The sequence below is a fragment of the Lactuca saligna genome, chromosome 8 (genome assembly GCF_052625555.1).
Source record: "Lactuca saligna cultivar CGN05327 chromosome 8, ASM5262555v1, whole genome shotgun sequence".
In the NCBI taxonomy this organism is placed as follows: domain Eukaryota; kingdom Viridiplantae; phylum Streptophyta; class Magnoliopsida; order Asterales; family Asteraceae; genus Lactuca; species Lactuca saligna.
Window position 1 is genome coordinate 216,818,847 of NC_136424.1, and position 15,203 is coordinate 216,834,049.

Consider the following 15,203-nt stretch of genomic DNA (forward strand, 5'->3'; position numbering starts at 1 on the left):
TTCACCACGTTTTTGGAGCATAAGGGCTCTATATATAGTGAGGCTATTAGGGTTATCTAACAAGGAAACCCTAATTTGGATGCTTAAGCCCTAAGCAACCCATGGACTCCTTTAATTAAAGGCCTTGGATGATTTCCAATGGGTTTCCCCATAGAATTCGTCCATCCTTATAATATAAGGCAATCCATAGCCCAATTGCAATTATCTTATAATTACAATTCCAGTCCCCTAAGTTTAATTAATCTCTTTTAGCCACAAACTTAATTCTTATTAATTTTTTACTAATATTAATTAAACAATATGATTTCTCCTTTAATATATTAATAAACCATATTCAATCCTTTCTTTCCATAATTCATCCTATCAAGTTGCTTTGGTGAAGGCAACCCAAAAGGACCATGCACCATCGGGTCAAGTACATACCAAAATAGTTATGGACTTAGACACTAATCCAACAGATAGGACAACTTCGTCTCCAATTCCCCTTCTTTTGGCAATAAAAGCAAATGGATTCCTTTGGCACATTACATGGGACAATCTCATACTTTATGGACTTCCAATGTTGCTAATGTCCATTGAAGTTTGGGAGTTTGATTCACCAGACATATTTACTTGACCAGCACGCCAAATCATTGTTGATTCAGCAGCTATAAGCAAATAGTTCAAATCAATGAGGGTCATGTCGTGGTCCATTATATAGTACTCTCTTACGAACTCACTATATGATTCAGGAAGTGACTGAAGAACCCAATCAACGGCCAACTCACCTGAAATTTCGACACCCAACATCCTTAACATGTCAATGTGTGACTTCATCTCTAAGACGTATGCACACACAAGTTTCCCATCTTCGTGTTTACTTGCCAAAAGGGCTTGAGTGAGCTTGAACTTTTCAAGTCTTCGAACTTGTGGGTCAGGGAGAATAATTGGAGGTGGCGGAAGTGAAGCATGATTTCTTGTTCCTCGATCATATCGTGGAAAATCATCTTCGTTTGGAAAGCTTGTTCCAAGGGATTTAGGAAAACCATAGTTGTTTGACATCTACAAAATGGGAGAAAAATTCAAGTTAAGTTGATTGACTCCTTAATAAAATATCCAAATGAGTTATTAAGGCTAGGATCCAACACAATATTCTACAACCTAGAAGAGGGATGCCGTAATCTAGTCGCATAATATTCGAAGGTAGGTAAATGACGATTTACCAATTTTTCACCATGAAAAACGAAAAAGCAAATTAGGTTTTAAATGTATTGAAAACTCCTAGATCTTTTGAGACTCATTGAACTATTCAATGGCATGTTTAAATCTCTTTTATGCCCTTCTATTTGTGACTGGGATGCCGAGGATCACAAATAAGGTGTGAATAACCATACGAATCTACGTGGTACACTCAATGCTACTATCACCTAATCAATGTGTTAGTTAGCCACACACGCTCCATTGATCTATGATAAAGATCGAGCCAACCTTCGCTACCAATGTCATCCCCAAATTAGTGTGCCAGTTAACCACACATGCTCCACTAACGTTTGACAAGGGTACGAAGTGTAATTCCATGGATTAGCATACAATTTCACATTTTTCCTAAAGTAACTAGAATTTGGGAATTTGTAAAAGCATTTAGTTACTTTGTACTTCATTATAATTTTAATGGAAGGTTTCGTCCTATCCTACCCGTTCGGCTAACGACCCTCCACTAGTCAAGAGTGCGGTGGATAAGAGTGGATACCCATTCAATCGCCATTTTATAGGCAATTTCCTTTAACACCCCTTATAGATCAACTTCATGAATGAGGCCTACTAACGGTAAGATTGACTCTTTACTCATATATATATATATATATATATATATATATATATATATATATATATATATATATATATATATATATATATATATATATAATATTAGACTTTTAATGTTACACATATAAAGTATAGGGTGTATTTTACAATTTTAAAATACTAGGTGTCTAATTTAATAAATTATACTTTTAATTTAATTAAATTTAAAGCAAAACTTTATGGAATTAATAACTCTCTTTTAATTATACACTTTAATTAATTAATAAAACCATAATGGTGTAATTTGAAGTTTTCAAAGTACTAGGGTTTTAAAATTCAATATTTCAAAATTTAAACTTTAATTAAATTTTAAATTCCAAAACTTGAGGGCAAGTTTTTAAACTTTTCAAAACATTTTGGTTCAACTATTTAAATTTCAAAAACTAAAACTATTAAGCTCAAAATTTAAACTATGAAACCTAAAGGGTTAATTTGAAACTTTTTCAAACTTTATCAAGAATATTCTAGATCAAAAATTCAAATAAGGCAATTAACAATTAACTGGTAGTTATCTAATTTTGACCTAGTCCAATTTCTTGCAAGATAATTCACCAAATAATTCAAATAATTAAATTTAATCATATAAGGAAATAATTATTCAATTAATATGAAGTTATCTTTTATTTTGGCAAGGATAATCACCCAATATCATAAAAATCCGATTTTTATCAATAAAAAACATTTTGGTAATTATCCCACAACAAAAAGGGAAGAAAATCGCGAAATTTGCTCCATCTGCGACTCTGACTCGTCGAGTTCACTATGGACTCGGCGATTTCAGTCATGGACTCAGCGACTCCAACCCCCATAAGCCAAAAAATTTCGATTTTAAGCATGAATAATCAACTATAGCATCAAATACATCAAACTAACAACCCTAGTCTTTGATACCACTAATAGGTTTTGAGCACTACATCATTCCTGTGATGTACATTCAAACCCTAATAGCTTTGGATCTAGTTTGTCTAATGAACATGCAATTGATTATCCAAAGCCAGAAACCCTAGATCTAATAAACTATAACTGAAATTAGGGTTTAGATCTTACCTTTGATTGTTATATAGTAATAACAGTCAATTCCTTGGCTTCAAAAAGCTTAGTGCCTCAAGTGTTGCACCTCTAATGGAGTCACAAACACCACTAAGCAACTAGATGAAGAAGAGAAGAGGAGAGGCACTCAAAAACGTCTGGAAACCCTAATCCAAGTGTTAGCAACGTTTTGGTGCCTAAGGGTTCCTTATATACTTAGGCTATTAGGGTTATCAAATTAGGAAACCCTAATCTGACTACTTAGGCCCTAAGCAGCCCATAGACCCCTTTAGAATATCCGTTGGACAAACTCCTAATGGGCTTCCCATAGAATTCATCCAACCTATTATTCTTAGGTGATCCATAGCCCAATTGTAATTATCTTATAATTACAATTCTAGTCCCCTTAAGTTTAATTAATCTCTTTTAGCCACAAAATTAATTCTTAATTAAGTCTTGACTAATATTAATTAAACATTATGATTTCTCCTTTAATATATTATTCTTATAATATATTAATAAATCATAATTAATCCTCTCTCGTCCCATAATTCATCCTACATATTGCTATGGTGAAGGCAACCCAAAAGGACCATGCTCATAATCGGGTCAAGTACATACCAAAATAGTTATGGACTTAGACACTAATCCAACAATGGGTTGCATGAAGATGTTGTCCAGGATTGAGCTCACGACGTGAGCAATAAGAGCTCACGACGTGAGGAGTAATGCAGCCTAAGCCCATGATCTTTGAGGGTTTCCTTCGTATTTAAGCATCTCTAACCTTATTTTAGGGTTTCTTATCAGTCCCAAACCCTCTTTAACCTTAGAAAAACCCTAGTGCCCATCATTGCTTGATATTTAGTGGTTTTGGAGCTTTTCTTGGTTTGGAAGAAGGAGGAAAGAAGGAGAAGAAGGTGGTCTTGTGTTGAGGCTTGCAAGGAATCATCATCAACATCACCTTACATTATTTATGGACCATTATAAGTGATAAAGCTCCTACCTTTATGGTTATACAAGGCTAGATCTAAGTTTTGCCCCACTTTTCTTCTTGGTTGAGCATGTTGAGTGAATAGAAACCATAAAGTTAGAAACTTTATGAGTTATGAGAGACTTAGGCGTGTCTTGGAGTTCAGATCTAGAAAATGGTTGAGTTTTCGGAGCATTACATGAAAGTTGGATGTATTTTCTTCAACTTTGGATCTAAATGAGATCTAGACATATACTGGACATATATGTCTTAAAAGCATCGACTTTCTAGTGTACTAAGAAGTTATAAGACTTTCTGGAAAGTTATAGTTCAAGGCTTAATGGATTAAGGACTTAAAAGTTGGAGTTTTAGCCTCAGACTGTTCTCACGACGTGAGGAGCGTTTGGTCCCGTTTCTGATGATCTTGTTAAGGCTCACGGCGTGAGGATAGGCTGCTCACGATGTTTGGGTGTCTTTTAGGAAGTTGGGCCTTCTAGGATTAGGCCCATGATGTTTTTTGGGCCTAATTATGTAATTGGGCCATATTGGGCTTTTTGGTACTATTGGTTGGGTCTTGGATTTTGGGCCAAGTAAGGAACAGGGCCAAGTGGGCACCAATTATTAATTGGGTGTTATTTGATGATGTTAGCACATGGATTTTTCCGTATCAGCAGTCTAAGCTTTTATCTGAGATATTCAGTAGCGTGAGGTGAGTTTACTTTACTGTATCTGTGGGTCGAAGATACCAATGCCAGCCTACTAGTTTATTATGTAGTATGATGATTGTCTTCGTGACAACTATTAGTTAATCTTGTATTTATTTGATGAATTTGTGATTCTTTGTTATGATATTATATGGTAATGGTAGGGGTGAAATAAACCCGATTTACGGTTGAAATAGACTGAAGGGGATTGCAAGCACCCAGATATGCTTAACAATATCCGATTGAAATAGACCGAAGGGGATTACAAGCACCCAAATATGATTGGCTGTATGTTTGTATGGTATATGGTATTTTGGGGAAATTCACTAAGTTTTGTGCTTGCAGTTTATTGTTTATGGTTTTAGGTACTTCCGGTACAAAAGGAAGGGTCCGACATGACTGCACTGCATCAACCCATGTTTTTGCAACTTTATGATTTAGGGATTGTACTATGATAACTGTTTTTACATTAATATACTTTTGAATGATTGGTAATACTAAATGGTGTTTTAATGGTTGAAATAAAAATGAAATTTTTACCTTACAATTTTTTGGATGTTGCAATCCGGCAGGAACAGGGCCAAGTGGGCACCAATTATTAATTGGGTGTTATTTGATGATGTTAGCACATGGATTTTTCCGTATCAGCAGTCTAAGCTTTTATCTGAGATATTCAGTAGCGTGAGGTGAGTTTACTTTACTGTATCTGTGGGTCGAAGATACCAATGCCAGCCTACTAGTTTATTATGTAGTATGATGATTGTCTTCGTGACAACTATTAGTTAATCTTGTATTTACTTGATGAATTTGTGATTCTTTGTTATGATATTATATGGTAATGGTAGGGGTGAAAAAAAACCCGATTTACGGTTGAAATAGACTGAAGGGGATTGCAAGCACCCAGATATGCTTAACAATATCCGATTGAAATAGATCGAAAGGGATTACAAGCACCCAAATATGATTGGCTGTATGTTTGTATGGTATATGGTATTTTGGGGAAATTCACTAAGTTTTGTGCTTGCAGTTTATTGTTTATGGTTTTAGGTACTTCCGGTACAAAAGGAAGGGTCCGACATGACTGCACTGCATCAACCCATGTTTCTGCAACTTTATGATTTAGGGATTGTACTATGATAACTGTTTTTACATTAATATACTTTTGAATGATTGGTAATACTAAATGGTGTTTTAATGGTTGAAATAAAAATGAAATTTTTACCTTACAATTGTTTGGATGTTGCAATCTGGCAGGAACAGGGCCAAGTGGGCACCAATTATTAATTGGGTGTTATTTGATGATGTTAGCACATGGATTTTTCTGTATCAGCAGTCTAAGCTTTTATCTGAGATATTCAGTAGCGTGAGGTGAGTTTACTTTACTGTATCTGTGGGTCGAAGATACCAATGCCAGCCTACTAGTTTATTATGTAGTATGATGATTGTCTTCGTGACAACTATTAGTTAATCTTGTATTTACTTGATGAATTTGTGATTCTTTGTTATGATATTATATGGTAATGGTAGGGGTGAAATAAACCCGATTTACGGTTGAAATAGACTGAAGGGGATTGCAAGCACCCAGATATGCTTGACAATATCCGATTGAAATAGACCGAAGGGGATTACAAGCACCCAAATATGATTGGTTGTATGTTTGTATGGTATATGGTATTTTGGGGAAATTCACTAAGTTTTGTGCTTGCAGTTTATTGTTTATGGTTTTAGGTACTTCCGGTACAAAAGGAAGGGTCCGACATGACTGCACTGCATCAACCCATGTTTCTGCAACTTTATGATTTAGGGATTGTACTATGATAACTGTTTTTACATTAATATACTTTTGAATGATTGGTAATACTAAATGGTGTTTTAATGGTTGAAATAAAAATGAAATTTTTACCTTACAATTGTTTGGATGTTGCAATCCGGCAGGAACAGGGCCAAGTGGGCACCAACCATCATCACAACTCACTTTAACAAAGAGATTGATTGTATCTTGGCCGATCGAGTAATTCAGAAACGAAAGGTACCTAACTACAAGGAATACCACAACTCAGTTTAACAAAGAGATCGATTGTACCTTTTCCGATCTAGTAATTCAGAAACAAAGGGTACTTAACTACAAGGAATACCTGATTCAGTGGAATGGCGAGGAAGAAGTCAAGAAGATGAGAAAAGTCGGGAACGATAATAAGTCTTGTGGTAGTTTGAAGACGTGATATGACACCACAATGAAGACACAATGGGGACGTCCTTAAATCGGGTGGGGGAGCATGTTACGACCCAAACCCAAGTCCAACTAGCATGTTGGATCTGATCCATCTCATCAGATAGAGAGCATCTAGATCGTGTCCCTTCATCTAGACTGTTGGCCTTCCTTGTCTTTTTATATTCCATGGAAAGCCTTTATATATAGGACTCTTCCCCCTCATTTGTGTATCCCAAATTTTATGATAAATAATAAGAGTATTCCAACATTTTCTGATTTGCAAGTTTTCCTTGTTAATGTTAGCATTGTTTATATTTTTCAGCTTACTTGGTGAAATTGATAGTAAGATTACTAATGTCGCATGGGTCTAAGATTACTAAGAAGATTATTAAGGTCGCATGGTCTGGAATTAAACCATGACAATTTGCTACAAATGAAACAATTCTAACAATCCGGTCAATAACCAATTGACCACCAATGGTTTTACGGTTTTTAAAACCACACCACATAAAACACATATGCATTTAGTTTAAAAACCGAACCGAAACCACTAGACACCGAACCACATGAAAGAACCACAAACCCGAGCCAAACGATTTCTATAACTACAAAAACAATATATTCGGTTTACGGTTTGATTTTGAGTTTTTGACCAAAACCCACACCAAAGTGCACCCTACTAGTCTCAGTACAAGGCCATTGGAGTTTAGCATCACAACCACCTAATAAATTTGATTTTGTGTCGAATTTTTTTTCAAACTTGTTACCATTTTTTTATATTTTACAGGTCCTGATTTTATATGTATTATCCTGATATATCCCGGCAACAGATGAAGCTGCAATGGCCATGGAAGGTTGGCTTTCAAAACGTTGAAGGATTTTGTGCCAAAAAAAGGAGACAACATCACATGCGATCGAAACGAATAGATATAGTAAATTCATTCCAACTTCAAAAATGTTTTTCCTCCAATCGGATCTTCGATCTGCAATTCAAATTGCTGCTACCTTTTGCTATTTGAACCCCAGTCGCTACGAATCGCCCTTCCCCAGACCCGTTTCCGTTCGTACGCCGCCCCGGCTGAGACCGCCCCATGCGGCGGCCGTAGAGAGAATATCTCACAAGCCTCCGATCTGTACTGCTGATGAACTTCATTACGTTTCAATTCATAACTCCGACTGGCGACTCGCTCTCTGGCGTTACAAGCCTCCTCCTAAGGTGTGTGTTCTCCTTTCATCTTCTTCATCGAAATTCTTAAATCAATCGTTGCTCAAATTAATGTATGTAACACGCTATCAATCGGAAGGGAGGTCACTTTGATATGTCATTCTGTACAGACACTATGTCCTCTATAGCAAATGAATGTCATTGGATTCTTGAGTGCAAAACGCCATGCCCAACCTCAGAATAAAGCAGTTGTCCAATCAATCCATATAACTAGCGTGCCCGCATCAGTTTTAATCAAAACTCAAAGCTACGATCTTACTCAATTGAAATTAAAGTTCACCTATTAGACATACCTCTAGTTCTAACAACTCTAATGACACTTGTTAGTGATTCAGTTCTAACGACACTTGCGGATTACCTTCAGGAAGAAACCTCACAGCATACGTCACAGCATGACCTAATTGACCCATCACGATACAAATACCAACTATGGGTTAACAGTTGGAGAATATTTTCTCTGTCTTATCCCTTTATGTTTGGCTTTCTTCTGAAGAAAGAGCTCCTTCAACTAACGCACTACTTTAGCATTTATGAAATATCATATGATCCTAACAATTTTCATGGATTAAGACAAGTTGTTGAAATGCACAGATACCATATTCATTTGTTTATTTCATGTGATTATATGTGAGCTCACATAAGTACATGATCACTGATTCACCATATTCTTTAATCTGTCCACAAAATGCAAGTACTGTTGAATCTGGTTCTATATCAAATCAGTTGTAATATGGAAACAAATATCTTTGGTTATGTAAATTGATCTTTTTATATCATGAATTTCTCAGACTAGGTGATTTTGCCTCTACAAAGAAAGATCTTAAAACAGATATTGATGTGAATTAAAAGAAGTGGATGCAATTAATTCGTTGATCAAGTTCAAATTCTGTGGTTTATATGATACTATAACTTTTTATGGCTGTTTTTTGATCTACCTCTATTTGTTTGAGAGTTTACTTTGATTATGCATGCTTGTAGGCACCTTCAAGAAATCATCCATTATTGCTTTTGAGTGGTGTTGGAACAAATGCAATTGGATATGATCTTGCTCCTGGGGTGAGTTTAAATTTATGTTTATGAATTATGATTGTGCTTCATCATTCTTTACATAATCATTACTTAAATTATTTAATAAGCTTTAAGTGTCATTGTTGGGGACTGAATATTATTTTAAATGAAAACACACAAAGACTTGTTATTCACTAATGTTTCAATTTAAAGTTTGTATCCAAACTATTATATTCAGTTATCAATATATCTTATTTTATAATTATATTTGAAATTATGAACAAGGCACCAAAGGTTTTGTGCATCTTTGTAATGCTTCTTAACGATCACATTTGGTTTGCCAAATTTATACTTGTAGTGAATTACATAAATGGTCCCTGGACTATTCTTACAACTCACTTTTCATCCCTGAACTAATAGTTTTGCATTGGCTGTTTGGAATTATTAGAAAAAGAGAAGTGAATTACATAATGATCCCTCGACAATTGCATAACCTTGTAGTTTTTGTGCTTCAATCCAAAAATCTCTTACCAGTTTGGTCTCGTGTCTCTCTTAACAGAATATCATTAAAAAGACTACCAAATACATAAAGGGTAGATTAGTCATTATGGTAAATTATTTATACGGATGCTTATGGAAAGGAAGGATACAATTTCATCTTTAACACACACTTTGCTTGTTATTGAATGGCATGAGTATTTACATTACATGATTATGTTTGGTTGGATCTGTATGAATGGAATGAATTTATGTATTATATGTAAGTACAAAGTATAATTAAACACTATTCTATACTCTTTTAATTATAATTAATACTTTTTTTTTATACAAAAATAAAAAAGGCCTAATACCATAAAGTCCCTTAAGTTTGGCAGAAATGTTCCATTTTACCCTTTTGCGTATTTCTTGTTCATTAAAGCCAGAAGTTTGCAACATTTTTTTCTTCCAGTTTTACCCTTTTGTGTATTTCTGGTTCATTAAAGCCCTTAAGTTTGGCAAAAATGTTTGGTTTTACCGGGTAAACCTGCAAAAAGGGTAAAATTGGAAAAAAAAAAGTTGCAAACTTACGGCTTTAATGAACGAGAAATACACAAAAGGGTAAATCCGAACATTTCTGCCAAACTTAATGACTTTTATGTAATTAGTCCCAAATAAAAAATTAACCGTAATAAAAGCTCATTAAAACTGGAAAAGCTATAATAAAAAGGGTTAATTACATACAAGTCCCTACCTATATATTGGATTTTTCCGAATCAAATCTCAAATTTATTTTTATTTTTAAAAATCCCTTACATTTTTCCATTTTTTCGGTTTGGCCCTTTTAGCAGGTTTACCAGTAATCTTCTGGTTATATACAAAGATGTAAGGGTTTTTTTAGAAAAAAAATAATAATAATAAAGTTAAGGTTTAATAAAAAAAAATGGAAAAATATAAGGGCCAAATTGTAAAAAATGGAAAAATGTAAGGGGAAAATCGAAAAATATGAAAAACCCAAGGAGTTTTTTAGAAAGAAAAAAAAAAAGTCGAGGTTTAATCCAATAAAAACAATAAATAGGTTATAGGGTCTTATGTAATTAACCCTAATAAAAATAATAGCTTCAGTTATTTGAAGAAAATAAAATTTTGAATTTAATTAAAATAATGATAATTCCTATAAATTATCTATGTCATTAAAGCATACATAAATAAAAGGGTTATATCCCAAATTTTCATTCCATGATGGAATGTACAAAACACCATCTGGCTAAGGAATGAACATTAACAAAATTTCTTCAGTGGAATGGAATGAACAATTCCATTCCTTCTCTGATTCCATCATACCAAGCACTCTTTAGTTTCAATTTCTGTTGACAGTTTCAAACTTTTTCAGTCTTCATTTGCACGCCACATGTCAAGCCAAGGATACGACACCTGGATTCTTGAATTCCGAGGAGCTGGATTGAGTTCTGAGGTGGCATCCAAAGAAGTCAAACAGCCAATCAGCCTTCCTTCTGAAAGAATGGAATCAACTCCCAAAACACAAGAAAACGGTGTGGTTTCTGTTTCTTCCCAAAATCAACCAAACCCCAATTCTGATTCCTCTGTAGAAAAGAAAGAGATGGCTGAATCCGATGATCAGTCACAGTTATTGATGACATTCACAGAAACTTTTAAGCGGTTTTCTGAGAGATTATCAACACTAATAAAGGAAGGTCAATCAGGATTCTTTATTAAGTGAATCTGAATCTCTTAGGGCATGTTTGGTTCGTGGATTCTGATGGAATTGGAATTTGTAATTCCATTCGATCACACGTTGTTACCGTTTGGTTGCCAAATGGACGGAATTCAATTTCTTATCATTCCTTTAAATTCCATGTTTCATGGATTTCACACATTCCTAGGACTTGGTGGAAGGAATTCAATTCCGTACTTCCTTTTTTCTATTAAAGACCAAAATACCCTCATTATATTTGGATTAATTGCAAAAATGCTCCCTGTGCTTTCTTATTTTTACCGGGTTTAGTCCAAAGTTGAATCATTTTTCAGTTTTGCTACTTATTTCAAGGTTTCATATCGATCACCAAAACTGGTTTCATAAAACCTTGAAATGTGGATCAAAACTGAAAAAGGTTTCAGTTTTGGACTAAACACAGTGAAAAAACCAGAAAGCACAGGGACCATTTTTGTAATTGACGTTTATGTTTATATTGAAATAAATAAAAGAGTAAGTTACATAATTGTCTCAAAAAGTTTTCTCTTGCTATTTTGGTCATTATTAAAGGTTTTTGGTCCCTATTCCAAGTAAAATGACTATTTTCAGGAACAAAATTGCAAAAACCCACTGTACTCATGGACTTTATAGTCATTTTACTTGGAACATGGACCAAAAACGTTACAAGAAACAAAAACAAGGACCAAATTGCAAAAATCAGCTATACCCAGGGATCAAAAAACGTACATTCTCTAATAATAATAATAGTAATACTAAACAAGTTAGTTATAGGTAAAAGTTAAAAAAATTATTCAGATTATTTATTGAGTTCCATTCTATTTCCTGCCAACCAAATATGTGGAAGATTACAATTTCCTCATAATCCAATTCCTTTTCTTCCAAAAACATCATGCGAACCAAACTCCCCCTTACTATCTTCATTAAACTTACACCATTTTTTTTTTCTTTTAAAAAAAATTTCAGGTTCTCCAGAAGCTCTACAAAATTCGACTCTTGCAACCCAAATAAGAGATTTAAGTCAAAGGCTTGGTGATATTATCGACGAAGGTCAACGCTCAGTGTCTCCTCCATTTACAGATTTACTAGATCGCTTTTCTTCCACAATTGAAAACCTCCAAACACAAATTGACATCCTTGGCAAGTATAACTGGGACTTTGACCACTACCTTGAAGAGGACGTGCCTGCTGCGGTGATGTCATAAATCATTTTTATTATTAATTTTTTTTTTTTTTTTTTTTTAATGTTATATCTTCTCATCTAATATAACTTATATTTGTTAAATCAGATGGAATACATACGAAGACAATGCAACCCGAAAGATGACAAGTTGCTTGCAATTGGCCATTCCATGGGTGGTATCTTGCTGTATGCCATGCTCTCTCGAAATGGTATCCAAAAAGGCTTAATTCAACAAATAGCAATGTACTTCCATCATTTGTTTATTATACCATTCTACTTTTGTTTTAATGAACCTTAAATCCACTAAAGGGTAAAACCGACCAAAACTTGCACACTTAATGGTTTTTATGTCATTATTCCATTTTTTAAAGTATAATTTCTAATACTAAATTGCAAGTACAATGCTATAACTAAGTAGGTTTTTTAAAGTACAATGTTTCAATAAGAAAAAAAAAATTGGTCTAATAGAAAGAAATGAAAGTAGGATGCTATACTACATAATTAAATGGAAGTCAATTCATTATAATATGCAATGTTTTAGTATAAGGATCATGCAAATAATTAAAAAAAAAACATCTGAAGTTGCTAAGATACCAGTTTGTTTCTTGATCACGTGGGTACTAAAATATCATATTTTTTTTTTACAAGTTCACGAAGGAAAAGACTCCAAATTGGCTGCAATTGTTACTTTGGGGGCTTCACTTGATTACACCACATCAAATTCATCACTAAAACTACTCACACCTCTGGTAAATACTATACATATAAACATGTATTTTTCTTTTTTGCAATTTATGATGATTTAGTTTTTTTTTTTTGTTAATGCAGGCAGATCCAGCTCAGGTATTGAATGTGCGTGCTGTTCCATTAGGTGCATTGCTTGCAGCAGCTTATCCTCTTGCTTCTCGTCCTCCTTATGTCATGTCATGGTTAAGTCGCCTCATTTCTGCACAAGATATGATGCATCCAGACCTCATGGAGAAATTTGTTATGAACAATTTCTGTATGTTTTTCCTATTTTACCATTCTACTTTTGACAAAACACGATATTACATAAATGGTCCCTGTGGTTTACCAAAGGTCACAAACTCAGACCTTGCTATAATCTTTTTTGAACAACATGATCCCATTGGTTTCCAAAACTTGCATGAATGGTAATTTTTGCTAACACCGTTCGTTTTCGTCCGTTAGTGTGAGGGTAATTTGGTCTTTTCAGGTAGCAGAGATTGAGTTTGTGAGACCATGGGTAAACAAACTAAACCATAGGGACCATTTATGTAGTTTTGTCTATATTTTATGGCTTTTCCACCATTTTACTTTTTAAAATGTCGCTTTGAACTTTGTAAAATGGTGGAAAATCCACAAACTAATAAACGTAAAATATAGACAAGATTACATAAAATGGTCCCTATGGTAACAAACTCAGTCCCTGCTACCTGAAAAGACCAAATTACCCTCATACTAACGGACGAAAACTAACGGTTTTAGCAAAAAGGACCATTCACACAAGTTTTGGAAACCACAGGGACTATGTTCGTCAAAAAAAATAGCAAGGACTGAGTTTGTCACCTTTGGTAAACCACAGGGACCATTTATGTAATTTTGTGAAAAATAAGAAAAACAGATTTATCTAAATTTTTTTTTTTTGATTAGGCACGGTGCCTGCGAAGCTGCTATTGCAGCTAACAACAGCCTTTCAGGAAGGTGGATTACGTGACAGAAGTGGAACTTTCTTCTACAAAGATCATCTGAACAAAATTAATGTTCCTGTTTTAGCAATTGCTGGTGATCTTGATGTCATTTGTCCACCCGAAGCTGTACATGGTAACGTTATTAAATGCAAGAAATAACAACTTACTTTTATTGATTTTTTTTTTTTTTTTTTTTTTTTATAAAATTTAAATTTATAATTTATGAATGCAGAGACAATCAAACTAGTTCCTAAACATCTAGCAACATACAAAGTCTTTGGTGAGCCAGATGGGCCACACTATGCCCACTATGATATTGTTGGAGGCCGTTTGGTATGTAATTTATATCTTCTTTATTTTTTAGGGAATTGAAAGAAAAAATTAACATTAATTTCTACTATATCATATGGGAAGTGACAAAAAGTTGTTGTGTACAGATTAGTGACATTTTTACTAATGTTAATTTGCAGGCTCCACAACAGTTATTTCCGAGCATAATCGAGTTTTTGGCTGATCATGACTCCATATAATTTTTACTCTCAATGGTGTATATTATATACGTATTTTTAGCTAAATGCAAAAGCAAAAGCAAAAGCAACCAAAGTGAAACCTTGGGGAATACGTGGCATCCCTGAGTTATAGATATAGTGTTGTATTCTTTTATACTACACCCCCAAATAGAAAGGTAAACGTTGAGCCAAGCTATCAACATTCATGGAACAACTTATGTGATATTTTTTTTTTTAAATGTATATGAACTGTGCTCCATAGAATGTGTGAAAAATATAAAAGCTTCATAGGATGGTATTGAACTTTCTACACTTCAACAGAAGGTTTATACTATGTTTGACATGCATTGAACCGGTAATAAAGGTCTGATCTAAATCAATGACTAAACTTGACAGTTAAAAAAGCATGTTCTACTAGCCTTTTTTTTTTTTTTGTCATTTTGTGAATTTTTTTAAAGATTGAATGGTCATGTAGCTGCTTTTGGACCATTTTGTTCTGTTATTGTGCATAAATAGTTGCGGGATAGTTGGGATTTAATAGAATTCAGGAAAAAGGGTAGAAACATGGTAAATGTTGTAGTGTAGGAAAATGTGATAGTGTTGGACGAATGAGAAAAA

The 15,203-nt window shown here is 34.1% G+C and overlaps 1 protein-coding gene across 2 annotated transcripts; it reads left to right on the forward strand.

The window, feature by feature from the left end:
* The first annotated feature begins 7,558 nt into the window (after positions 1-7,558).
* LOC145010075 (uncharacterized) lies at positions 7,559-14,908 on the forward strand. 2 transcript variants are annotated; one of them, XM_078968664.1, is made up of 10 exons: positions 7,559-7,976; positions 8,964-9,041; positions 10,864-11,185; positions 12,169-12,395; positions 12,492-12,594; positions 13,034-13,134; positions 13,214-13,388; positions 14,039-14,209; positions 14,309-14,409; positions 14,547-14,908. In XM_078968664.1, exons 1-10 carry the CDS (start codon positions 7,716-7,718, stop codon positions 14,604-14,606), a joined length of 1,599 nt encoding a protein of 532 aa, XP_078824790.1. In that variant the 5' UTR covers positions 7,559-7,715; the 3' UTR covers positions 14,607-14,908. The 2 variants fall into 2 exon arrangements, with proteins under 2 accessions (XP_078824790.1, XP_078824791.1); XM_078968665.1 differs by having other exon boundaries at positions 7,560-7,976; positions 10,864-11,023.
* Positions 14,909-15,203: the final 295 nt, after the last annotated feature.

Coding starts and splice junctions, on each gene's coding strand:
- LOC145010075 (XM_078968664.1), top strand. CDS start 7,716: ATGTTTTTCCTCCAATCGGATCTTCGATCTGCAATTCAAATTGCTGCT. Junction 11,186..12,168: donor ATCAACACTAATAAAGGAAG/GTCAATCAGGAT, acceptor AAAAAATTTCAG/GTTCTCCAGAAGCTCTACAA. Junction 12,396..12,491: donor AAGAGGACGTGCCTGCTGCG/GTGATGTCATAA, acceptor TTGTTAAATCAG/ATGGAATACATACGAAGACA.